General features: G+C 58.4%; 12 protein-coding genes across 12 annotated transcripts; 5 read left to right on the forward strand and 7 right to left on the reverse strand.

The window, feature by feature from the left end:
- Positions 1 to 46: 46 nt before the first annotated feature.
- On the forward strand, positions 47 to 1,765 carry DL89DRAFT_265394 (uncharacterized protein). The gene is made up of 4 exons (XM_040886643.1): positions 47 to 351; positions 381 to 382; positions 415 to 1,209; positions 1,238 to 1,765. Exons 1-4 carry the CDS (start codon positions 137 to 139, stop codon positions 1,696 to 1,698), a joined length of 1,473 nt encoding a protein of 490 aa, XP_040746610.1. The 5' UTR covers positions 47 to 136; the 3' UTR covers positions 1,699 to 1,765.
- A 108-nt stretch (positions 1,766 to 1,873) lies between these two features.
- Positions 1,874 to 3,562, forward strand: DL89DRAFT_281868 (WD40 repeat-like protein; the record flags this gene model as incomplete). The annotated part of the gene is made up of 2 exons (XM_040889655.1): positions 1,874 to 2,367; positions 2,390 to 3,562. Exons 1-2 carry the CDS (start codon positions 1,999 to 2,001, stop codon positions 3,560 to 3,562), a joined length of 1,542 nt encoding a protein of 513 aa, XP_040746611.1. The 5' UTR covers positions 1,874 to 1,998.
- Positions 3,563 to 3,666: 104 nt separating this feature from the next.
- Positions 3,667 to 5,102, reverse strand: DL89DRAFT_290987 (Nop-domain-containing protein; the record flags this gene model as incomplete). The annotated part of the gene is made up of 2 exons (XM_040890152.1): positions 3,667 to 3,753; positions 3,795 to 5,102. The coding sequence occupies 2 exons, from the start codon at positions 5,100 to 5,102 to the stop codon at positions 3,667 to 3,669; spliced, it is 1,395 nt and encodes a 464-aa protein (XP_040746612.1).
- A 226-nt stretch (positions 5,103 to 5,328) lies between these two features.
- DL89DRAFT_290988 (uncharacterized protein) lies at positions 5,329 to 5,942 on the reverse strand (the record flags this gene model as incomplete). The annotated part of the gene is made up of 3 exons (XM_040890153.1): positions 5,329 to 5,371; positions 5,403 to 5,618; positions 5,659 to 5,942. 3 exons carry the CDS (start codon positions 5,940 to 5,942, stop codon positions 5,329 to 5,331), a joined length of 543 nt encoding a protein of 180 aa, XP_040746613.1.
- Positions 5,943 to 6,157: 215 nt separating this feature from the next.
- On the forward strand, positions 6,158 to 7,955 carry DL89DRAFT_290989 (uncharacterized protein; the record flags this gene model as incomplete). The annotated part of the gene is made up of 5 exons (XM_040890154.1): positions 6,158 to 6,196; positions 6,246 to 6,695; positions 6,733 to 7,436; positions 7,495 to 7,774; positions 7,833 to 7,955. 5 exons carry the CDS (start codon positions 6,158 to 6,160, stop codon positions 7,953 to 7,955), a joined length of 1,596 nt encoding a protein of 531 aa, XP_040746614.1.
- DL89DRAFT_90666 (uncharacterized protein) lies at positions 7,902 to 8,661 on the reverse strand. The gene has a single exon (XM_040892236.1). The coding sequence runs from the start codon at positions 8,414 to 8,416 to the stop codon at positions 8,006 to 8,008; it is 411 nt and encodes a 136-aa protein (XP_040746615.1). The 5' UTR covers positions 8,417 to 8,661; the 3' UTR covers positions 7,902 to 8,005.
- An 89-nt stretch (positions 8,662 to 8,750) lies between these two features.
- On the forward strand, positions 8,751 to 9,527 carry DL89DRAFT_90734 (uncharacterized protein). The gene has a single exon (XM_040892237.1). It carries the CDS (start codon positions 8,908 to 8,910, stop codon positions 9,319 to 9,321), a length of 414 nt encoding a protein of 137 aa, XP_040746616.1. The 5' UTR covers positions 8,751 to 8,907; the 3' UTR covers positions 9,322 to 9,527.
- A 1,130-nt stretch (positions 9,528 to 10,657) lies between these two features.
- On the reverse strand, positions 10,658 to 11,149 carry DL89DRAFT_255382 (uncharacterized protein; the record flags this gene model as incomplete). The annotated part of the gene is made up of 1 exon (XM_040885340.1): positions 10,658 to 11,149. The coding sequence occupies one exon, from the start codon at positions 11,147 to 11,149 to the stop codon at positions 10,658 to 10,660; it is 492 nt and encodes a 163-aa protein (XP_040746617.1).
- A 1,204-nt stretch (positions 11,150 to 12,353) lies between these two features.
- On the reverse strand, positions 12,354 to 13,783 carry DL89DRAFT_90646 (uncharacterized protein). The gene is made up of 2 exons (XM_040892235.1): positions 13,078 to 13,783; positions 12,354 to 12,569 (listed from the first exon to the last, which is right to left on the reverse strand). Exons 1-2 carry the CDS (start codon positions 13,604 to 13,606, stop codon positions 12,466 to 12,468), a joined length of 633 nt encoding a protein of 210 aa, XP_040746618.1. The 5' UTR covers positions 13,607 to 13,783; the 3' UTR covers positions 12,354 to 12,465.
- A 2,034-nt stretch (positions 13,784 to 15,817) lies between these two features.
- Positions 15,818 to 16,940, reverse strand: DL89DRAFT_220810 (CCR4-NOT core ubiquitin-protein ligase subunit MOT2; the record flags this gene model as incomplete). Its single annotated transcript, XM_040884474.1, has 4 exons — positions 15,818 to 16,141; positions 16,298 to 16,448; positions 16,599 to 16,711; positions 16,842 to 16,940. 4 exons carry the CDS (start codon positions 16,938 to 16,940, stop codon positions 15,818 to 15,820), a joined length of 687 nt encoding a protein of 228 aa, XP_040746619.1.
- Positions 16,941 to 17,933: 993 nt separating this feature from the next.
- Positions 17,934 to 19,013, forward strand: DL89DRAFT_265398 (uncharacterized protein). The gene has a single exon (XM_040886644.1). It carries the CDS (start codon positions 18,050 to 18,052, stop codon positions 18,947 to 18,949), a length of 900 nt encoding a protein of 299 aa, XP_040746620.1. The 5' UTR covers positions 17,934 to 18,049; the 3' UTR covers positions 18,950 to 19,013.
- A 90-nt stretch (positions 19,014 to 19,103) lies between these two features.
- DL89DRAFT_281875 (uncharacterized protein) lies at positions 19,104 to 24,388 on the reverse strand (the record flags this gene model as incomplete). Its single annotated transcript, XM_040889656.1, has 4 exons — positions 24,214 to 24,388; positions 23,943 to 24,116; positions 21,757 to 23,914; positions 19,104 to 21,731 (listed from the first exon to the last, which is right to left on the reverse strand). Exons 2-4 carry the CDS (start codon positions 24,113 to 24,115, stop codon positions 19,104 to 19,106), a joined length of 4,959 nt encoding a protein of 1,652 aa, XP_040746621.1. The 5' UTR covers position 24,116; positions 24,214 to 24,388.
- Between the last annotated feature and the right edge of the window lie 111 nt (positions 24,389 to 24,499).

A 24,499-nucleotide genomic window follows, 5' to 3' on the forward strand; every position in this document is an offset into this window, starting at 1 on the left:
AGGCATAAAAAGGAGAGGCATAAAATACAGCTGCTTAATATTTCCTAGAAAACGCTTCATCCCAATGTACTACATCATTTCCTAGCTATATATCCTATTCACTGAATCCGCACATTTTTCTCGTTAACAGCAGGCAATGGACCACAACAACACCGTAGAAAGCGATACTCCCTTGAGCCCTCTGTCAGAAAATGACCAGACAGCGCTTGAATATGGAGCCATCTCCACACCTTCATCCAATATTGCCGGCGACATCAACCCAGATACTTACCTCCAGTGGACTCACGTCAAGTCAGAGCTCATCTGGCTCATCTACTCGGCCACACCCATCGTCATTTCGTCAACCTCGCAGTTACTAATAATGGTGCCAATACTGGCAGCCGTCGGGCGGCTCGGCACGGTGGCTTTGGCCAGCTATGAACCTTGCTGGCCTCTATGCTGGGCTATTTGGTGTCACGCCCCTTGCCGGCATTGCCATGGCGCTGGACACGTTCTGCAGCCAGAGCTTCACAGCGGCCAAGGACAAGCGCATTCTGGGGGTGCTTTTGCAGCGCGCGTTGCTGATTGGGGCTCTCACCATGGCGCTCATTTACCCGGTGTGGTGGGAGTCCAAGCATGTGTTTGAATGGTTCGGAGTGCCGACGGAAGTGGCGGAAGTGGCCGGGCGGCTTCTGCGCGTGTACTTTTTCGGCATCGCGCTTCTAATTTCATACGAGTTCCTGCGCAGCTTTTTGTTCGCGCAGGGAGTCCGTAGATTCGCACTGATGGCACAGCCAATTGGTCTTGTGGTTGGCTGGTCTCTTACCTGGGTATTGATTGGCAATCCGTCGACATCGATGGGAATCATGGGCGTGGCATTTGTCATTCTTGCAGTCGCCGGGACGTTCTCTGCTGTCACAGTGCTGTTCATAGTCAAGGTCGAGGGCTACCAGTGCTGGGGCGGATGGTCGCGTGCGGCGCTGCGCGACTGGATGCCGCTGGTCAAGCTGAGTGTAGCAGGCGCAATTGTGTCATTCCTGGAGACGTTCTCATCCAGCGCAATCGACCTGGGCTCAATGTTCATGGGCGCGCAGGTGATGGCTGCACAGGCAGTGCTGTCAATGCTGATGACGTCGACATGGGTGATGGGCACAGGGTTCTCGGTGGCCGCCTGCAACCGCATCGGACACCATCTGGGCTCGGGCATGGCGAACCGCGCCAAGCTCACAGGTCCTGGCATCAACTGTGCTGGCAACAGTGGTGTTCACCGTTCTGGCGCTGGTCTTTATTGGGTTCCGGTCGGGGCTCCCGCGCATTTTCACCGATGACGGGGAGGTGGCGGAGATACTGGCGGCGCATATTCCGTGGGCGGCGGCTGCCGGAGCCATGCAGGGCATCAATATGGCGTTGAATGGCGTGCTGCGCGGGCAGGGGAGGCAGCAGATGATTGCGCAGGTTAGGTTTTTGTCGTTTGTCCTGGTGGGGGTTCCGGTCAGTGCATTGGCGGTGTTTGTGCTTCGGTGGACGCTGGCGGGGCTCTGGCTTGGGTTCAACGCGTGCCTAGCCTCAGCACTGGTCTTCCAGGGGTATGTTATTCTGACCACGAACTGGAACAAGCAGGTGGTTGCATGCCAGAAGCGCGTCACAGCGACAGTGGGCACTTTTCACGAAGTTGACGGTGTTATTGCAGGCAGCGAGGATGCTGAGTCGCTCCTGTGAAATGGCTAAATGCCAAGCCGGTTTTCCGAGTAATTATTGTTGGAATAAAGTCTAATCTGTAACCCACTTGGCATCCATGGCACATTTGTGGCTGTTGTAGATGTGCCCCTGCGGTGCTATGTAATGGAGGCCGAGCCAGCGCGCCATAGCACGGATACAGTATGAATCACCTGGTCAGCCATAACATGGTGGATTCGCTCAATAGTGGGGGTATTCTGAGAGGAATACAGTGCATGATCAGAGAAACCTACATCCATACATAAACATCTTTCGCGGCCACGCAGCACATACACAGCAGCCATGGGGCTAAGCGACGAGCTCAACAAGTTCATCCCAAAGGACTTTGGCAAGAAGAAAAAGAAGGCAGTCACCACAGCCCACACTACAAAGCAGACCAAAAGCACCAGCAAGCCCGCTGCGCACCCACGCACACCCACCCCGCCAGCCGACCTGCCCCCAGCCAAGGACCTGCCGATCTCGCACCACTTCCGTCTTTCAGAGCACAGCAAAACCGTCTCGGCGCTCTCCTGGGATGCCTCGGGCGACACGTTGCTGACTGGCGACCACCAGTCGCTGGTGAAGCTCTGGGACTTTACTTCCATGGACCAAGCAGCGCATTCCTTACGCACACTCAGCCCATTCGAGTCCCAGCGCATCTGCCAAATTAAGGTACAGCCACGATGGCTCGCAGTTCCTGTGCGCAAGCAGCGATCCGCGCGTAAAGCTGTTCGATGCAGACGGCCATAAGCTGTGCGAGTTCCGTCGCGGCGACATGTACGTGTCCGATATGCGGAGAACTAGCGGCCATGTGTCTGGCGTAACATGTGTGGACTGGCGCATAGGCGCGCCGCAGCAGTTCCTGTCGGCCAGCCAGGACGGGACCGTGCGTCTGTGGGACTGCAACCAGCCGCACAAGCAGCTGGCGGTGATTGTGGCCAAATCCCGCACCCGCACAGCCGTGACAGCAGCTAAATATACACTGGACGGCAAGGCGATAATTGCAGCGCAGCAGGATGGGGCGCTGGCCGTGTGGCCAACCGACGGCCCATATATGCGCCCGGCACAGCTCCTCAATGGTGCGCACCAGGGCGGGAGCGAAACCACCTGTGTTGAGTTGGCCAGCCCAGACACGTTCCTGACGCGCAGCACTGACGATACGGTGAAGCTCTGGGACCTACGCAAATTCACCGAGCCATTGGCCCAGCATGACCTGGAGACGCCAAACGAGGCCAACCTGGCGCTCAGCCCCGATACACAGCATGTCCTGGCCGGTGTCTCCAACGGGCAGATCAGTGTTTTGGACCGCCAGACGCTCACGCCCAAGCACGCAGTTACTGTGCCCGAAACCACCGGCGGAATTGTACGTATAGCCTGGCATGCAAAACTCAACCAGATCGCCTGCACGAGCACAGACGGGTCCACCACGGTCCTGTTCGATCCCGAGACAAGCCAGGCAGGTGCTCTTCTGTGCTACGACCGGAAGCCGCGCAGGCAATTCGACCAGGTGGCTACGTCCTCGACAATTATCACACCGCATGCCCTGCCGCTGTTCCGCGAGGACCGGCCGATGTCGGCGAAGCGGAGGCGCGAGAAGGAGCTGAAAAAGGCGGTGAAGCCGAAGATGCTGGTGCATGGGCATGGGCACGGCGGCGAGATCGGCATCAATGAGACCCAGCATATCATGAAGAGTCTGATCAAAGACACGCTGCGCGATGAGGACCCGCGCGAGGCGCTGCTAAAGTACGCGAGGGTGGCCGAGGAGGACCCAAAGTTCATTGCTCCGGCATACAAGGGCACCCAGGACAAGCCGGTGTTCGATGAGTCGGGCATGGCCGACGAGCCAGCCATGAAGCGGCGAAAGTAAGCTTGTCAATTCGGGTGTTTAGACTTTTTATAACTGAGATTTGAGAGAAATATAGAAAAACTGGGACCTTTTTAATGAGACGCTGCCATCGGACATGGAGGCGCTTACTTCTTCTTCTTGTCCTTCTTCTTGTCCTTCTTCTCCTTCTTCTCCTTCTTCTCCTTCTTGGCCTTCTTGGCCGGGGCCGCCTCCTCGTCATCAGCCGCCCGCTTCTTGCTCTTGGCGGCTTGACCTCGTCCTCATCGTCCTCGGTCTTCATGGCCTTGAGGACCTTCTCCATGACATCGGCGTTCTTGGAGGGCTGGGCGCCGGTCTCGTAAAAGTTGAGGCGGTCCTCAACCTGCTGCCGCAGGGCCGAGCCAAAGACGTCATTGGGGGTCTCTGAGAAGCAATCGATGCGCGAGGCAATGGTAGCCTTGTTGGCGAGGAAGCGCGAGATGCGGCCCTTGTTCTTGGTGCCAGCGCGGCCGATGAACGACGAGTTGTAGATGAGGCCATACTTGGGCGTGTTGCCGCGGGTCTTGAGGGCACGGAACAGGGCCTTCTCGGCACCGAGGATCTGGACGGTGGACGCCGGGTATTTGCTGAGGTTGGTGAGCGAGCCGGCGTGGCAGATGAGGCGGGCACCGACAATGTCGCCAATCAGGGCAGCCAGGTTGGGGGCCACGACGCTCATCTTGCTGACCAGGTAGTCGTACAGGCTCTTGCGGTACTCGGACAGCGAGATGACGCGGGCGGCGAAGGTCTCGATGTTGAGCAGGTCGATCTCGGAGATGTCGGTACCCATGGACGCGCGGGCAGCATCGAGGATCTGGCGGGAGATAGAGTCGTCCTCGGTGATCTCAGTGAGCGCATCGATCGAGTCGTCGCCCAGCGTGCCCTTGTTCTTGATGAGCTTGGCCAGGCGCGCGTACTTGTAGTGGTCGGCGATGATCTTGGAGAGCTCAGGGAAGTGCCAGCCATACCATTCGCGCACGCGCATGGCGAAGGTGTTCAGGTCCTTGTCGAGCTGGTCCAGCAGCGAGATCGCCTGGATGATCATGTTGTCCGAGCGGTTCACGTTGAACTTGACCTTGGCGCGCGAGTACGCGTGACCCAGACCCAACTGCGCCTTGGACAGATCGCCGGCCTTCAGCTGCTCGATCAGCCGCTCAGCGTGCAGCCGGATACCGCGCAGCAGCTCGTTCGACAGCTCCTCGGTCGTGCACGGGATCTCGGTCGCCGCCTTGATGGCACCCGCCAGGTTGCGGTCGCTGACGCCCAGCAGCTGGTGCTTGCCCTTGCCCAGGTTCAGCTCCAGGAACGCCTGCAGGGAGTCGCTGCAGACGCCCTCCGACACGTCGTTGATGTTCTCGAGCGCATCGGCTGCGTTCTTGAACGGCGCAAACGACTTGATGCGGACATACTTGCCAAACTTGCTGATGTCAAGCACCGTCGACTGCACCTCGGCCAGCTTCGCGCCGATCTTCTCTGCCTGCATCACCTCGAACAGGCCGTAGCCGGAGGCCGACTCGTACAGAACGTGCGTGAGATTCGTCATTGGATGTCTGATTTTGTATATAGAAGGGGAAGGGGAATTGAGCAAAAAGAGACGGGCTGGAGAAGAATATACGCAAGAAAGGTAAGAAATTGTTTTTCCAAGCACCTTGCTTTCGCCGCTGGGCCACAGAGCAAAAAAAATTTTTTTTGGCTGTATGCCAGATCGTGGTGCCTAAAAAAAAGGAGCACAGATCCGTTGATGTACTGATTGCAAATGCGGTGATGGATTAGAACTTCTCGTGCAGCGTGAACTCGTAGCCTGATACCATTCTCGGTCTGCGGGCCGCTGGGCACCGGGAACCCGGCGACCTGCTCCAGACGCTCGTGCGTCTGCCTGGCAAACACCTCGGAGCTGAACTCTGGGAAAAACGCATCGCACTTGTCTGCCTCTGCAAACTGCACGCGCGTCAGCAGTACCTGCACCGGGCCTTGTGCCTCCAGCGCCTCCTTGTAGATGCCGCTGCCGCCCACCACACACACGCGCTCAATGCACACGCTGCGTAGCTGCTCAATATGCCTGCAATGCGTCCGACATCGTCGGCACCACCACCGTATACGGGGCATCTTCGTTGTCCAGCAGCGAGGCATTGCGCGATACCACGATGTTGTAGCGGTTGTTCAGCGGCCGGTGCTTGGGCGGGATCGACTCCCAGGTGCGGCGGCCCATGATGCAGGCGTTCATGACCGGGCGCGAGGGGTCGGTTTGCGTGGTGGTGGTGGTGGCCTGGTTGAAAAACGCCATGTCTTTGCGCAGGCGCCAGGGCAGGTCGTTGTTGATGCCAATGCCGTTGTTTTGGGCGGCGGCGACTACCAGCAGGAGCGGTTTCTGGGATACAGTCATAGTGTAGTGTAAAGCGTGTGTTAGAAAACGTAAGGTGCTAGCCACAGGAGGCGGATGTCTGGGTGCCTTGGTAGCATAGAGCGTGAGAAGGACTCTGTTCTGTGATCTGGTGGATCAAGGGGTGATTTCCGGCAGTTTATTTCGCTAATCGCCTCTGGCTTCTTGTCTCATCGATCCGCACTTTCCTCCTTCACTCGCTTTCCATTATTCTAGACATGAATGCACGAACGCCCACACAGGCTAGCAGGGCTCCTGTCCCGATACGCACCAAAGCGCGCACTACATATTTCAGCCCGTCTGCAGGCGGGCGGGCAGACGCCGGCAGCCGACAGCACACATGCGCGATCGCCGCAGACAGTGGCCGAGCAGGTGCGCAGCATCATCTACCCGTCGAGCTACGATAAGATCAGCAGGGCGCGCGAAGTACTGCAGGATGCACGTGTGGCCTCTACCCATGTGGGCATGCAGCTGGCGCAGGCGGACCGGCGGCAGCTGGCAGTGAAGCGCACGCAGCTCAACGAGCTGTTCAGCCGACAGTCACGGGAAACGCTGTCGAGCTCGGACTACAGCGAGTTCCTGGAGGGCTACATGATCACGCACGATGCGTACGGCGGACTGGCGGTTCTGACAGCAATGCGGCAGCACGGACAGAAGGCAACGCTGGCGCAGTACAATATGGTGCTGAAGACGGCCGCGCAGGACTTCAATGCGCGGGCAATCTACGAGATCGGCGAGGAGATGCGCATCGCCGGTGTGGCGGAAGGACGAGTATGTGGGGTTCTTCAATCAGCTGCTGCTGAGCCTCAGTAAGCGCGGGCAGCCGGAGCTCGCCTATAGCGTGTATATGGAAATGCAGACGCGCAATGTCGCAGTGCAGCGCAATGCCTGCCATGAGCTGATCTGCGCGCTGGGCGCCATTGGCGAAGTTGATCTGGCGTTCAGTGTGCTGCGCGCAGCAATGGCCGCAGCTTTGGCGTTTGACCAGACGACCAGCCTGGCATTGCTGCGTGCGGCCGGTGCGGCACTGCACCATGACGCGTATCGGCACAGCTTCGAGCAGCTGACGCAGGTGTTTGGCAGTTCGCTGGCCGAGGGCGACTATATTCTGGGCCTGCAGGTGGCCGCGCGGCACGGCGACGTATCGCTGGCCACATCGATCATCCGGGCAATGCAGGGCCACGGCTACGCAATGCAGGAGCACCACCTGGAGCCGCTCTTCGAGGCACTGGTACAAAAGACGCAGTGGCTGCCGGCGCTGCGTGTGCTCGAGACCATGCGCAGCGCAGGCCACGGCGCCGAGCCAGCGACCGTGCGCTGCCTGATGCGCAAACTGCAGGGCGCCAAGGCCGAGGAGCTGACCGAGCACGTGTTCTCCTTGCTAGCCAGCCACAGCGCCGAGCTGCCGCACGCGATCTCCACAGCAACGCTCAATGCCCTGGTGGGTGCCCTGGCCAAGTCGCGGTGTGTCGAGGCGGCGCTGGACCGCCTGGACCGGTGGTTCGGAGCGCTCCATGTCTCCCGCGACATCCACACCTACGAGCTGGCGCTGCAGGGGTGCGAGCGCGCGCGCAACAAGGCTACAGCAGGAGGTTTTGTTTGCGCGGCTGCTGGACGAGGACCGGCTGGTGCCGAGCCAGCGCGCGTACGAGGCGATGCTGGGCACATGTCTGACGCAGTACGTGTACGAGGATGCGTTTGTGTATCTCGAGTCAATGAAGGCCCACGGCATGGTGCCTGGCTGGAAGACGTACTCGAAGATTGTGCGGCGGTGTGCCCGTGTCGCCGACCCGCGCGCCCACACTGCCATGCAGGAGATGCGCGATCTCGGCTACGTTGTGCCTCGGGCCCTGGCTAGCTTTCGTGGCCACCGGTGGCCGCAGCGCACGCCAGGCTGCTGCCCGCCGCAAGCCCAGCAAGTCCGACAAGGACTCCGAGCCGCTCAGCACACCTGACCCCAGCACAAAAGTCCCTGATCTCGAGACGCTGCTGGGCGATTCTTTATTTAAGGTTTAACACTACTTGGGGAAGAATACCCCCTCCCCCGCTCTTTTCGGCACCCCTTTTTAGACTTTTTTTTTTTTAATTCTTTCCAAATGGACGACTTCCTTGCCAATGTGCCCGAGCTGTGCAATGCCGACCAGCGTGCCTTCCTGTACTCGGACCTCGAGCGCCAGCGCACCGACAACCCCGACGGCTACTCCACAGCCTTTCACATTCTGGACGCAGCTGCTAGTCAGTGCCCAGCGCGCAGGCGTCCTGGGCCCCTCCCGCCTAGTACTCTCCACTGAAGCGCTCGACTCACGCTTCGCCTTCCGCGGCGACACACCCACCGGCCTGCCCACTATAGTGCGTGCGTTGCCGCAAAAGCTGCAGCTATTATCAGACTTTCTCGCTCCGTGGCCGCGCCGCCTATTGGGGTGGGCCCTGGGCCAGTTCCCGCTAATGCCGCGCCGCCTGCCGGCCATGCTGGCCATGGGTGCATTCCACGTCGACGTAGACGCCTATGTGGTCACGGAGGCAGTTGAGGAGGTTGCACAGCAGCTGGCAGACTATCATTATGCACATGTCGAAAGTCCGTTTGACAATCCTGATGGATATCCAGCGGGTTTGCGCGCCGCTTCCAGCACATCATATCAACCGACATTGACCTGAAGGTGATGCTCAAGCACTTGCAGGACACCCGAAGGATAACCACCCGCCAGGTGCATGAGCAGACATTGATCCGCTTTGCCGCATCGCAGGCCGAGCATATAACCGTCCTGCCCTCCATTGCCGACATGAACACATTACAAGTCACCAACACCCAAAACGACATTGCCCACCAGGTCACTCTGCTCGAGCAGCGCACCAAACAGCTTCGACGATGAGGTACGCCAGGCGCTTGCTAACAAGCAGCGCACCCTGGCCATGTCCAAGCTCAAGATGAAGCATTTTATTGAATCCGGCCCGCTGGCCAAGCGCCTTGATGCGCTGGAGCAGATCTCCCAGGTCGTCCTGCAGCTGCAGCAGACCCACTCAGGATATCCAGCTCATCCAGGCGTTCGAGGCCGGCACCCGCTCATTGCAGAGCCTCAACCAGATCGCCGGCAAGCACGATCCGGACGCTATTTTCGATCAGTGGAAGGACGAGGTCCTGAAGGCTAACGAGCTTGAATCTGCGCTGGCCGCTAACCAGTTGGTACCCGATGAGGGCGAGGACGTGCAGAGCGACCTGGAGGCTGAGCTCGATGCCCTGGTGCGCGAGCAGGAGGAGGTGTCCCAGGAGGATCTGGAGCTCAGCGCTGCCTTTGGCCGTGCATCTATCTCTGACGAAGCCCAAAGCTTCTCCACCCGCCAAGGGCTCCCCAGCCAAACGACCCTCGCCCGCCATCAGTGCTGACGCCGTACCTGAGAATGAGGAGCTCCCTAGCAGAGTGCTTCTCGCAGAGGAGTAAACCTCTCAGTCCTTACCCTAAGCGCCTTCCTTTACACATACTGTCGTTTTTATTGTCATTAAAGCGGAGTGTACTAAGAGATCGGATGGGCGTTTCTCTTAAAGGAAGGGTGCATTACGCTCCTCTTGCTGCAGCCGGGACAGTGAGACACCGACTGCTGGGAAGAGAGCGAGGGGGTGGGGGTGTGGGGAAGAGAGAAGAGGGGAGCGTTACAAAACGTAGTCCAGTATGTGCGTGTGAGACTCCCACCACTGGGGGACGTCTTTGGTGGGTGCGAGCTCGCCGAAACCGCTGAAGGGCAACAAAGTGGAGATGTGGGACCCAGTTTCCCCCGTCGAACCATGATCGATACCTTGAGTCTTTGAAAGACATAGAGCTGGCCATTTCGTCGCCTTCGCCGCCTTTCCTCACTAGCGTCCCATGCCGCCTCCGCTGTCCTGAAAAATAATAGAACAGAAGGCTGATATTACAGATTGGCATAGGCGGGGGCTGACATGGCTTCGTGAGAGTGAGACAGGGGCGGAAGAAGACATAAGCTGGCCTGCAGGTTCGAGAGAGAGAGAGAAATAGATGGCGCCTTAAGCATATAATTAGGCGTGGTAAGACGGGGTCAGGGTGCCGTTAGGCATCGGCGACACTGTCGCCGCGCGGTTCTGAGACATTCTCCTTGATCAGACGCAGCTTCTGGAACATCGCCGACAAGTCTGCCGCCGGCTGCGTCAGATCAACCGCCGAATGGCTGTTGTTGTTGTGGATGATGTTGCCGCGCACCAGCATGTCCTCCAGCTGACGTCGAGCGCTCACTCAGTGCCACATTGGCCACCTGGGCCTCAGGCCGGCGCACAAGCAGCTGCTCCGGCCGCACATGTGCGTTACGCGACGCTCCAAACACATCGTCATCGCGCACTGCAGCGGTCACTGTCGACTGCGGCGGGCTGTTCGACGTCAGGAACATGGGCGGCAGCGGAAGCGTGTTGGGCGCTGGCGAGTTGTTGAACGACGCTCCAGCATAGTGGTTCGACTTGTTGATCGACGACGGGCTGCCACCACGGTGGATACCGATATGATGACGGCGGCGACTGCCCAGAGCCAAACGGAGCAACAGACGGAACCTGCGGCGTCGGGCTATAAATAGTTGCCAGGCCCGACACAACCGCATGCTGCTGCTGCTGCTGCTGCTTGTTGTGCCCGCGGCGAGGAGGCGAGCGGCTCTGCATCTTGCCCGGCGGGACCGACGCCGAGCCATGGTGCGCCGGCGGCTGAGGGAACACAGAGTCGTCCTCATCCCGCGGTGGCGACGCCTGCCGACGGCGGCTGCGCTTCGACTGCCCCTCGGCAAACTTGGACAGCATCGCCTGCTGCTCGCCCTCCGACGCCGACTTTGTCAGAAGAGTGACCTTGCCGTGCTGCTTGTTCTGCTTTGCGCGAGCCACGGCCGCCCGACTTCTTGTTCGGAACTGTCTGCTGCTGCTGCTGCTGCTGCTGCTGCTGCTCGTCTTCCGACTTGGACTGCGCTGCGTCCGACCTGGCGTGAGGCCGCTGGTTCGAGTTGTTCTGCTTGCCGCTCTTGCTGCTGTGGCGCTGGCTCTGGTGCTTTTGCGTCACTGCGTTCTTGCGGGCATACTCGTTGCGGGCGGAAGACGTCTGCTGCTGGCTGGTGGTGGTTGTTGTTGTAGCTGTTCTGCTGTGGGTGTGCCTGGTGGTTCTGGCGAAGGGAGCTGTGCCGGGACGGCCGAGGGGACGAATGGTGGCTAAATCCGCCGCTGGCGGCATCCGACTTGGAGACCGCGTTGCTGGCAGTGCTGTTGGACCGGCGGGAAACTGAACGGGGAGTCATGATGTCTTCGACTTGAAGCATATGCTGATGTGACAAAAAAGCTGGAGGTGGGAGAAATATAACCGGGCCCGTGTGTTGAGGGTGGAAAATGTGTTCACTGATAGTACACAAGTAGAGAGAAATAATAATAGGAGTGGGAAAGAGAAATAAAAGGGTGCCTTTAGAGGAAATAGGAAAAGGGCCTAATATTCTATAGCTTGTTTAGAAGCGGGTGTTCAGAGAAGGAGTAGTCTGACTGGCGAAATGCAATAAGCGAGTTTTTTTTTTTTTATAACTTTGGAGACGGGGCCTTTGTGGTGTTGCGAAAGTCTTTTGTTATTCCTGTTGTCATTTCAGAACTATGTTGTGTACAAGCGGGAATGTAGACTTTTTAAGAATTCTCTTCCGAATGCGCTTTCTAGTTCTGCAGGGAAAATGTGGGAGAACTGAGAAAAAAGAGCAAAAAAGCGAACAGAAAAGTAGGCTGGAATTTCAAGTGTAGAGAGAAAAAATGTTGTGAGAGAGGAAAAGAAAAAGAAAAAATGTGGCCCGGTTGCCGCCGCAATCCCCCAAAAAAGACACTCCGTTGAATTCCTCCCAAGCCCATGATCATTGGTCTGCCTCGCTGCAGCCAATCACACCCCGTCAGTATGATTGCTGCTATTTCCTTGACGCACAATGCCTTTTGCCGAAGCGCGCAGCGCACGCTCTTGGCAGAGCTTGTGAGATTTGTGGAGATTGGGTCCGGGCCGACAAACTCCAGGCCGACGGCAGCCCGCACAGACACCAGGATAGGGAGAGGCTGGCCAAAGGACACCCGTCAGGGGCGGTGATAAGCGCTGCTCGCTTGCCTATCTGCTGTATATCGCCGGGCACATCATCCGCAAAAAGCATACCCAAATAGTGATACACTGTCAAAAGCAAGAAAAATAGGGCCCGGACTTGCGAATCCTTGGCTTTCCGCGATCGACTCGTGTTTGCTCTGATGCGCATGCTTTGCAATAATAAAACCGCATTGCTGCAGCCCGCATGGCCGGCATGGTGTCGCATTATTGCTTTCCTAATCGCTGGTGACTATGACACCACCACCACTGCAAACAGCAGAAGCATTAGCAGAATCCGGATCCCGGTACAGCCGCCCCATTGTCCACAGATCCCCCCGTTGCTACGTTCAACACAACAGAGGCTACTTGCCCAAGCGGGGGACATCTCCCCCATTTTGAGCGGTATCCTCCCCAGAAATACCAGCAGCATGACGCAGAATGGAAAGCTGTCAGAGTCGGAAGCCATTACAATTCACGGTCATATATTGATCACACTCACAATCCGTTACCGCTGGCGCCGTCAGCCTTGGCCGTGCTGCCGAGCCCATTGACAGCCGCCGCCGAGGCTGCCATCCCCACGCCATTTCCGCTGTTGTTCACCAGGTTCCACAGCGCCGACTGGTTCTGTCCCTTGACCGTGCTCAGCTGTGCCTGCAGCTCACGGGCCTCGCGCTGCGCTGCCACCAGCTGCCGCTCGATATCCCCCAGCATCATTTTGCCGCTGATGACATTGCTGCCGTCAGCCGTCAGCATCGGAAGCAGTAGCAGCGCCGGCTGATGCTGCCGAGCCATCGGACGCAGCACCGCCTTGCCTGGTCGTCTGACGCAGCAGCTCACCAAATAGCCCCGTGCTGGGCAGGCCAGGCGGCACACCGTTGACCATTCGCGGCGCCGCGTCTTCTCTCTCATTCCCCCTGCTGTCCCCAGCATTGGCGCGATGCGAGGGCTGCTGCTGCTGCTGCTGGCTGCCCACAGCAGCCATGCCGGTCTCGTTCTCAGACGAAAAGTGGGTCAGAAAGCGCGACCTGCTGCTGCTGTTCGCACTGCGTGAGGGCATTGACATGGTCGAATGCTGTTGCTGCTGGGCATCGGCGTAAAGAGGCGACGTGATTCCAGGCGGAGGACCCACCTGGCCCCGTTGAAACAGCCGTCGCCACCGGCTGGTTCATTCCGTTCATGCGACCAACCTGCATAATGGCTGGGTCGACGAAGCCGCCAGCACTCGACACGCTCATCTGTGGCGGATGTGCCATCATGCCGCCCACCTGCTGCCCAAACTGCCCAGCAAACAGAGGCGAGACAAGGCCCGCAGCACCCTGCATCATGCCCATTGGCATCATGCCAGGTGGGTGCTGATGCTGATGTTGGTGCTGATGTTGGTGCTGATGTTGGTGCTGATGTTGGTGCTGATGCTGATGCTGTTGAGCCAGACCAGGACCAAGAGGACTGGTCTGCTGCTGCATAGTCCATACCCGCTGAGGCACCACCCAGCTGGAGTCGAGCCAGCAGACTGTTCAGAACATTGGGGTCGGACCTGTTCGCCTGCTGCTGCTGCTGATACTGCTGGTGTCCACCAAGACCACCCGCCATAGGCCCCCATGTGCGTGGACAGAATGGCTGGGTCTTGGAACTGGCCACCCTGCTGCTGCTGCTGCTGGAACAGCTGCGACGAAGCAGTGGTCTCCACAGCCCCCCCGTCCATGGACTGCCCCATGAGACGCGAAAGCAGTGTTCCGGGTCCGACTAGACATAGGAGGAGCACCGCCGCTGCTCGGAGGAAGGATGCCAGGCGGGGTGTTTGTTGCCATTGACCTCAGCGCGCCATCGCTGCGCTGTCCAGCACCACCAAGCCCTGGCGGTGGTGCTGGCACTCCACCCGACTGGTGCTGGCCATGTGGGTTGCCCAGCACCGTGTTGGCTAGAGGACCACTGCCCCACGAGAAGCTACTGGGAGGTGCAGGTGTTGAGAACAGACCAAGGTCGCGAGACGACGTGAATCCAGGGCCAGCTGGAAGACGCAGGTGCGCCACGGTTAAGCACAGACTGAAGCTCGGCCTGTGCGCTGGCCTCGTCCACGTTTCCGTTCGAAGCAAAATCCCACCGCGAGCGCTGCCGTCCCCCAAACGGAGTAGCCGGTGCTGGGATCTGGCCGTCGCGCGACTCGCCGCCAATAAGAGCTGACAGCGGAGACTGCATATATGAGCTGCTGGCTGCTGGGCTATTGGCAGCTCCCCACTGTGCTGCTGTTGACGGTGACTGTGCCGCAAACGGATCAAACACCGATGAGGCTGCTCCAGCAGCAGAGGCCGCTCCAAACAGCGACGACGAGCCCGAGACCCCTCCAGCCGACGAGGGGGGGAACAGCAGTGGGTCGACACCAGAGATGGGGAATGCGCCGACGCCCAAGTGCGAGCTGAAGCTGGGATGTAGCCGAGAACGCCGGCACGCCGCTGGTGGGGGGCGTCGATACCTTTGCGTTGAGCTGGGCAAACAGCGAGTCGGCAATTGACTGGAACGACTGGGCACTGGTGACGTGGCTGGCTCCAGTGTCGTCTGCAGCAACTGTCGCCATAGGACTCGGGGCCTATGCTTCGGAGCACTTGCCGTCGGTGGCAGGGCCATCTTGCTTCTCGACAGCGATGGTGCCAGCGGTGTTCTTGGTTGCTTCGGCACTCGTCTGCTCGGCCGAGCGAGGCTTGGGCTCATCATCCGCCTTCACTTCTGCCCTAGTCTCTACCTTTAGCCGCCGCCTGCTTGGCCGCCGCCTGCTTGGCCGTTGTCGCTGGCTTCTGTTTAGACTCACTGGCGTCAGCCGCAGGCGCCTCCTTCGACCTGCTCTTTGATTTCTTCGACTCGGCTGCTGCCACTTGCTCCTCTGCCTGCTTCGACTTTTGCTTGCTTTGAGAAGACGCCTTTGTAGCACTCAGCTCTGCAGTGCTCTCTGCCGTCTGTTGCTGCGATTGCGGCTGGCGCTGCTGCTGTCTGAGCTGCTCCTTGCGCTCGCGGCTAAGCTGCTGGAGCACTGGATGATGAGCTTGGGAGTCACCCGACAATGCGGTCGATTTGCCGCGCTCCCGAGCCGAGACATTTTGGTTGCTGCCAGCAATAGCATTATTGCTGCTGTTGCTGTTGCTGGCGGCTGTGGTCGCAGTAGCCGTGGCCGTCGCAGAGCTTGTGCCTGGCTCCAGCGGCTGCACCCGCCACCTTGTTTGTAGGCACGGTGGCATTGGAAGCTGAAGCCTTGTTGCGTGACGAGGGAACCATACGCAGGGTCATTGTGCCGCCGCCCTCCGGCCTGCGAGCCTTGACCTCAGGCTCGGGCTTCTTCGCTGGTGGTCGCGACGCCCACGATGCTGTGGCAGGTAGTGCTGACCCAGTCGAGCTGTCGTTGTCCATGGAGTTGGGCTCGACGCTGCGTGGTCTGTGGTCGCCGAGATCCGTACCCTTGCGTAAGCGGGCTGCCATGGTACTGCTAGATGACGACGAAGCTGGGGCTACGGTGTGTGCTCGCCCCGCGCCACCACCAAACCCAGCGATCGAGCCAGCCGGCACAACCTGCACGCGACCTGAGCCCAGGTGCGTGGCCGGTGACACCTGTGCGATTGCCGCCATGCGGGTGGTGGTGGTGATGGTGACCCATGTCATCATCGTCATCAGAGTCCTGATGATCGTGGTGTGCGTGGCTGGGATCCCTGAAGCCAGCACGGCTACATGATACAAACATGGTTAGCATTAGCGACAGAGACTTGCAAACGTCAGCCATTGGAAATATGCGTAGTCCGCCCTATGGCGCAACAATACTTACTTGGCAGCGAGGTCCTCCTTGGTGAAGCTGTCCGCCTCCTCTCCCGGCTCGTGAAGGTACATGCATCCCGGGTTCTGGCAAGGGATGTTGCGCAGATAGTACGAGCAGTACTTTGTCGTACCAAACGTTGCGCGCAGCACACGGTTTTCAAGCATGCTGCCATCCACCGCGTTAATCGCCCGCGCTGCATCGTCCTTGGTTGCGTATGTGACATATACACCCACCGTCGGATGGTGGGCATTGCTGCCCGCTTGTCGCCGGTTGATGACAATCTTGTTGATACGGCCAAACTGCCCAAAGTAGTCGTGTCCCTTCAGAATCTACAGCACGACGAACACAGGCAATTAAGAACGCTGTTACATCAGCATTGTTCGTGATATGGCGGGTGCTTCCTCACACCCACCTGCTCCGAGTCCTGGAACTCGATTGGCGAACACCACACTGTGGTCGCAGGTTTTTTCCTGAAATATGCTTACCTCCTCCGTGGCCAGGTTTATTGGCAGGCCAATGACATAGACGAGGTTCTTCTGCACCACACGCACATTCGCCAGGTGCCTTCGGTTGTTGCCTTCGATTTCGCGCCGCTCACGCTCCTTGGCCTTCTTTTCGTTGCGAATCTTTGCCATTCTACAGCAAATGTCAGCACAATGCAGGTTGTTAGCATATGTGGGCATAGCAGCTACTTCTAGAACCATCACCATGCATGGTCGCAGAGCTGGGCGGCTGTGGCAATCCTGCCCCTTCCAGAGCTAGCCGGGCGCTGAACACGATACTTACTGGGCCGCAGAAATCGGCTTCCACCGAGGCGTTTGCTCCGAATAGAGTCTTCGGCATGCGGGACACCGTCCGCCGTAGTCTTGCGAGAGACGGTTGTGGCAGAATCGGCAAATCTACGAAAATGAAAGTAAAAATCCCAGCCTCCATCAGTAAAAAAAATAAATGTTGATTCCTCGGTAGCGACCACAGTCCAAGTGGACCTGACGGTTATGCTGTGCGCCATGTCTTGGTGCTGCTACTTACCTGGTAACCACATTCGCAGGGGAAGAACCCCCGATCGTCAATGTCGAGCTCCTCCATGCACAGAGGGCACTCCCAATCTTCGTTTTCAGAGCTGCTCATTTTGTTTGTTGGAAAGCTGCGAGTCGGTCGCTGTGGGTGTAGGAAAAGAAAAAGGTTTAAAAAGGCTGTGAATCCTTTGGAGCAACAGAAGAAAAAGAGTCTGATATGAGTACAGGTTGTTTCAAATGCACAAGGCTTCTCCGAGACGCTCTAGTTTTTGCTGTGTGCTGGGAGACAAGGGGCAGTAGGTCGCGATTGCTGTTAACAAGGAAGTTTTTTCTCTATGATGTGAAGCAGAGTTTTGAAAATTGAATGCCCTTGCCAAAATAAAAAGTGTAGAATTCGATGAAAAGTGGTGCTGGAAAAGCTTTCTTCATGCCACCCAACCGTGGGCGCTATTTTTTTTTTCAGCGATGCTCAACAAAAAGGCTCGTGGAGCGGTTGGGAGCCGACTCGCTGCGATTCGCCGCGATTATCTTGGCTCGCAGTTCGCAGAGGTTCTTCAGACTTCCAACTCGCAAATCGGCGATCGGCAGGACTCGCGCCTCCCCTGCTCTTGCCCGCCCGCCGCTTCTGGATGTCTCAGCCGGTACATGCACGGCATATCCAGGATATGTGTGCGTGGGGTCAGGCCCACATAGCCTCCCAGCCACTGGCTGCAAGCCACGCTGGCTGCGCCTGGCCCAGAAAGCCATTTTCCGCGCGCCTGTGTGCGGAGGCAGCAGCACCACTTCCCACCCAGCCCTCTCCACGAAACACCAGCGCTGCCACTGAGACAACCATGCACCGCCCCCCCCGCGCTCTCTTCTTGCTCCTCGCACTGCCATGCGGGTTGCTGTATCGACAACTGCAACTAATTATTGCTGGTTCCTCACCCGCAGACATGCTCCAATGTCTCATTCGCACTCGCCTACAGGTGGATGCAGGGCTTCATTTGAGCCTGCGACATGCACATAGATAATCCTGTGGCCGCTTCGACATCTCCACCTTTTCCTCGGTCCCTTGAAAAGGAGTATATGTGCAGCCATACGAGGAGATTCAGAACGAAGGACTCTCAATTAAAACTGAATGATCCATGGCGGCTTTCATTCATTCACCTCTTTTCCATTTCATATAGACATTTATCCCCTATCATTGTATCCAGCCCCCGACATCTACCGATCAGCACCATGCACCTCCATACATCTGCGCCTGCACTCTTGCTTTTGCTGATCTCGCTCATAATCCTATCGCCTACCCATGCAAGCCCTGGCAAGAATTCCGACGACGGAGTAGAATTCGTGCGCGCCTGCGACAGCGGCTCCGACGATGTCACCAACCAGTGCATCAACCGGATCCCCGAGGACATCGGCGCAAACAGCAGCAACCACGCGTGCGCCTACCACGAAGCCGAGGTCAAGTGCCTCGGCCTCTGCGGCAACACGCTCACCTGGAAGGTCGCATACATCAACGCCCTCAAGCGGTACAGACTTGTCTGTGCCGGCTACATCGACGAGCGCATTGCCGAAAAAGAAGAAAGCGGCGAGGGCGGCGATCCCGACTCCAGCAACGCCATTAGGAAGCATAAGAAGAAGAAGGCTGCTGATGAAGACGACTCGGGAGATGCCCCTGCTGGCGATGACGCTGACGCGACCCCCGCAAAAAAGAAGAGCAAGAAGGCAGCCATCGCATTCGACATGTCGGCGCTTACCGGCGACTCAATGGTGGCGGCAACGTCGTCGTCCGAGGCTCCCGACTCATCGTCTGCCGCGGCCAAGTCGCAGTCCAAGGCTGCCAAGCCCACAAAGTCTGATCCTGCAAAGGGCAAGCCGTCGCCCAAGCCCACAGGCAAGCCATCGGCTAAGGCTGGTAGCGGCGCCTCAAGGCCAGCATCTGGCAAGACCCAGGACGACAAGAAGGACGACTCGAAGCAGAGCAGCAGAGACTCCGAAAAGGACGGCAAGTCGTCGGCCAAGGGCCAGGGCCTGTTGCCCACGATGGACCCTGATATGGCCGGTGCTGGCTCGCTGCAGGCGTGGTCTGGGTTCACCATTTTTGCCGGGCTGCTGGCACTCCTTTCAACCCTCTAGACTTGCATTAACTGGTACCACACCATGGCAGCTAATATGTTTTCAGGTGTATAGCCGCTGACGGCATTTTGTTTAACCAAAGAGAGGATTTAGAAAAGGAGGTTCTTAGAAGAGTAGAGAAATAGGGCATTTGCTATAGATTTTATGCTGCGCGTCACATATTCCAGCCGCTACCGCCAGAAGATGCAGGTCTTGACGACCCGCGGCTATCGCCGGCACCCTCCCAGCCACGGCCCGAGTCGTTGTAGCTCCTGCGCGACGAGCGCTCACGGTCATCGGCTCCCCAGCGGCTGCTGCCGCTATGCGACGACCTGTACGACGACCGGTCGCCACCACGCGAGGAATCGCCATTCGTCGGACGCGACGACGTCCTGCCCGATCCGCTGCCATGGTGTGTAGCCGCCTTGCTCTGCATTGCCTTGAACCCGTTGATGAGCCCCATGACATTGGGGTAGCGACCGCGGTCCCCGAGCCTAAACTCGTTGGGCTCGACACGCGCGGTCCACTTCTCGAAGCCAGCGTACGTTGGGGTCGGCTTGAAGGCCAGGGACAGCGCGCCAGGCTTGCTCAGACTCAGCGCGATGCAGTATGAGCCGCGACCCGTGCTCTGCGCCAGGGTCTCGAGGTGGCGCGCCATGCGTGTCTCCCACAGCGTCTGGCGGCGAGACTTGTAGTCGGAGCTAAAGTCGTTCTCGCCAAGAACCTGCTCTAGCGGCTCGGCCGCGTACAGCGGGTCTGTCTCGGGGTCGTAGAACTTGTTGCTGCGCTTCACCTCCTCCATCTTGCGCGCAACCGGATCAATGTGCAGCGCCAGCAGCTCGTCGAGATCAGAGTACGCCAGGTCGCCAATCAGAAGCGTCGTTCCCAGCGCGGCATCGTTGGCCTTGCCGCGCTCCTGAACATCGACATGCTGGAACAGTCCGTCGCTGACCTTCCAGGTGATGGCAATATGGTCGACACCGCGCGACGACGGGCGGATCACACAGTCGCCACGGGGGCGGCTGGCCAGGTACTGCTCAGCCTGGCGTCCGTTGAAGGGCCGGAACAGTGGGTGCGGGATAGTCCGTGTGCGCAAATTGGACTTTTGCTGCTCGGCCTTGGCGCGCTCACGCAGAATCGTCTCCGCATCAGCGTCAAAGAACATGTCGATCTTGTTGGGAGCAGGCACCAGCTGCGTGCCCTGCTCCTTGGCGCCTTCAATGTCTTTGGGCTTGATTGACAGATCCAACGACATCTTCTCCAGGTCGATGCGCTTGACCACGGCCGCGATGGCCTGGCCTGGCGACAGCTCGTCAGAGACCTGGTCGATCATGTGGTCAGACACATTGGCAATGCTGATGAAGCCCTCGAGCCCCGAGTCCAGCCTGGCAATGGCGAACCGCGGCTGTACACGCACAACTGTTCCGGCCACCAGGCACGTGCCATCTTCCTTGATGGTGTCGCCGACAATCTCGCCCGTAAGCATCTGCAGGACCCTGGTGTCGTTGGGCTGCTCGAATTCTCTGCGAGGGTCATCGTTTGGATGCTGCAGCTCACGCTTGATGAACTTTAGCGTCTCGAGCTTGTGCACGTCCAGCAGCCGCTTAAGCTCCTCGGCGTACTTGACCAGATCAAGCTCCTCAAGCTTCTCCGGCGACCGGTTCATGACCTCTGCCACATAGCGCGACGGACCATCCGATCGCTTGCGGCCATAGCGCCCCGAGCCGTCATCATCTTCGTCATCCTCGATGTCCAACGCATCCAAGGCCATCTTGCGCGCCAGATCGTAATCCTCAGGGTGGATACGAGTGTCGTCCAGAATGTCCATTGGTGCCGGCCTGATACGCAGGAACGACGCACAGTTGACAAACACGGTACGTGTGCATAGGCGCTTAGTAACAAGGTCGCTGCGCGCCTCGAGAACCTTCTCGCCAGGGCCGATCTTGCTGATGATGGCCTGCGCCTTTCGAGGGCCAAGACCGCTGACGTACTGCAGGATTGCCTGCTTGTGCGGATACACCGCCAGCTCGTTGATATCGATGCCGACCTTGTTGACGATGTTGACAAAGGCACGCTCAACAATAGTGAACAGCGCGTCCTGGTCAACGTCGCGCTGGGCTGGATGAAGAGGCAGATGCAGCAGGCTGCGGCCCAGCGCCGCATACTCGATTGCAGGGTCCTGCAGCGTACGGGCAACGCTGATGCAGTACCGCTCCTCCTTGCGCAGCTCAGAGAACTCTTCGCGGGCCTTCTCGCAGTCCCACCACAGCCGGGCAACCTCATCGCTCCCGTAGGTGACCACGATATCGTCGTTTGTCCGCGCGCAGTGGCCATTAACCACCTGCTTCACATCTTCAAACAGGCGCTTGGTCTGCAGCGACATGCCAGCAACCGCGACAACCTCGACTGGCTGGTGGCCCAGCAGCTCAAGAAGCGGCTTGACTCCATCGCCATCGGTCACCATGCTGCCACTCATTGGACGCATCGAGTCGGCTGTGAAATGCTCGACGTATTTGCCGTGCTCGTTGACATAGACAATACGCAGGGATCCACGCGAGCTCGCATCAAACCCGCCGCCACCGACGACCACAACACGCGGCTTTTCGCCAGACAGCATGCGGGCGTTCTTTGCCGGCTGCATGTCAATGCGATTCTCCAAGGACCTGCGGCTGGCATCGGCAATCACATCAAACGCCTGCTGCTGCAGGCGCTGTGTAGTCTCGCGCCAAATCATCGGCAGCAAATGCTCAGTAACTGCAGCCGCGACTGCCTCGCTGCGCAGGCGGTTCCACTCATCGGCTGCCTCGTGAACAGCATCAGGACCTTACGTGCTTCTCGATTTGCAGTGCAATCACCTGGGCGGTGCGCTCCTTGTCCTCCTCAAACACCCGGTCATCGCTGCCCATGTCGTGGTTGTCGAACCGGTACTCGCCAGTCAGCGAAAACTGCAGGCGAACGAGACCGTCCTTCTCAGCCTTCTCGATCTCGATAAACTGGGCGCTGTTCATGAACTCGGCCAGAGGCTTTTGCTTGAGGAACTTGAATTCAAACGCCGGGTGGTCGTCGTGTGTGATCTCTCGCCGCCCACGCTCGGTGGGCCGAGTAATCATGCAGGTGTGCTCGTCACAATAGCTCCGCACAAATCGCCGGATCTGCGGATCCGCTGCCAGCGACTGAGCAAACATCGACTTGCCCACACGAGCCACAAGCTCAGCAGTGGCGAAATGAGACCCAACGAACTGCTGAGCAACCGTCAGCGGAGTCGCTGCCGAGTCGTTGTCATCGATGTAATGCGAGCCAGGGTTGAAGATGTTGGTGCCGACCTGCCTAGCTGTGATGCCAAACCGGCTCAGGAACTTGTCAATGCCAGACTGCTTCGCCTGCTCCCACATGCCAAGCACCCGCGAGCGCTTCAAGGTCCCCTGGTTCTTCCACGAGCGGATGACTTCAGAGTACTGCGAGTGCAGCCACTCGGTGATGTCTGTGATGTCCTCGACACGCGTCGCGGTGGTGGTCAGAGTTTGCACATAGACTTCGTCGTCATTGTTGATTATGCTCTCCACCGGCGCAAGCGCGTCATCAGCGATATCATCGGAGCGGTTGGTTTCACCACGCAGGCGTCGGAGTAGGTTGGTGAGCTGGTGGCGGCACGACAGGAACCCGCGGAACTGCTGGTCAAAGTCGTACAGCTTCCAAATGTCATCATGTGATAGCCACTCGCGCGTCGGCAGCTCTTCGCTCTGCTCGCCATTGAACCCGGAGGCACCTGTGTCCTCGCCTGGAGCAATGGGCGTCACGAAGATCTCGCGGCGGTGGCGCACAATGTACGGCACTTCATAGAACTCTTGCGACAGTAGCTTGAGAACAGAGAGTACAGCAGCCAGGAAGCGCTCGTTGGCAAAATCAGCATGCTTGAACAGCGTCCTCTGCTCAGCCTGGGGCTCAGCACCAAAGCCACCGGCAGAATCGCTCCACCCTGCAGTGCCCTGCTGCCGTGGCCTGAGGCTCTCCTGGCGCTGGAACATAACGTGCAGCTGCCGCACAACCCACGTCGTCTCCTCCTCGATCTCCTCCTCGGTCAGCGTGCGCAGAGAGTCGCTTCCTGTGGCGCGCATCTGCATGCGCTCAGGCACATCAGTCGAACGGATCTCCTCGTCACGCTGTGTCATCATCTTGGCCTCGAGCTCGGCAGGCTCAAACACCTCGTCCAGCCCCTTTTCACGGTACCGGCTGCTTTCGCCTTGGGTACTCTCCATGGCAAACGCATACTCCTCGCCGTCGCCAAAGATATCCTGCAACTCGGCCCACGTGTCGTCATCAATGCCATCCAGGTTATCGCCAAAGTAGCTGGCCATGGCGCCAGTGCGCTCACCACCCAAGGCGCGAGGCACGCCCATATCACCATCGTCGTCCAGTCTGCCGCTTCTGCCGCGGTCATCAACTGCCAGGTCGTCGTCGATACCGTCATCCATCTCGTAGCCGTCACGGGTCAGGCGTTGGCGGTCCTCGCGACGTCTGTCGTTACGCCGATTTGAACGGTAGTCGTCGGCTGCCAACTCGTTATCATCGTCGTTTTCGAATAGACCAAGACCGTCATCATAGTCATCGCGACGTCCACCACCGGACCGCTTCATATCGTCGTAGCCATAGCCGCGTTCGTCATCAGAGTATCCGCCGCGATCCCGGTGTCTGCTATGGCCGTCGTCTGACCCGCCATTGTCGACTAGGTCATTGAGCTCAGCATCGAGATCGTCCTCATCGTCAAGGGCCTTCCGCGAGCGCCCGCGCTTCAGCCGCTTAAACTTTGACCCCGATGCGCCTGTCGAGTATGAGCCCTGGTTGGTATTCTCAGCAACCAGCGCCAGGTCCTCTTCGTCCAGCAGATCGTCGTCCGTCGTTGTCGTGTGACCGGTCGCGCTCGGCGTGGCGGCGCTTCTTCTTCTTTTTCTTTCTCCGCCGACGTTCCTCATCATCAGACACCACGTCCTCGACATCGTCGTCATCTACAACGAACCCGTCACGCAGCTCTTCCATATCCTGTTCATCATCCTCTTCGTCCTCGTCATCATCGTCAAACGCAGGGCGATGATCAAACGTGTCCGAGCCTTCTTCCTCGTCGTCGTCGTCATAAACACCACGACGCGAGCGATGGCGCTCAGCCCGATCGTAGTCATCGATGTCAGACATCCTACACACGACACAAGGTGACAGTACTTCTGATTAGCTCAATGTCGTCCCAAATTGCCTGCTCAAGTTGGCAGATTTGGCCAGTGCTGCTCACTCACCCGTTGTCTTCCGTGCACTATCGGGTACCGAGCGTTTTAAAAAATAAAATAGGTAAACGAGCTGCCCAGCTTTATATCCTTCTCTACCTCAAATGAGTTCAAGTGGAACGAAGGAAAATACACGAGGGAGTAGTTTGAGAGCGAAAAAGAGAGGAAATAAAATGGTCGCTTGAATTTTAAGAGAACTGAGCAGACACGCAAAATTCGAAATCGCGTGTTGAAATGCGGGGCCAGCGTGAGCGCGTAACAATGAGTGTTGATTTGTTTCTGGCGATCCCTTGATCCC

Source organism: Linderina pennispora (genome assembly GCF_002104995.1).
Source record: "Linderina pennispora strain ATCC 12442 chromosome Unknown DL89scaffold_2, whole genome shotgun sequence".
Lineage (NCBI taxonomy): Eukaryota > Fungi > Kickxellomycota > Kickxellomycetes > Kickxellales > Kickxellaceae > Linderina > Linderina pennispora.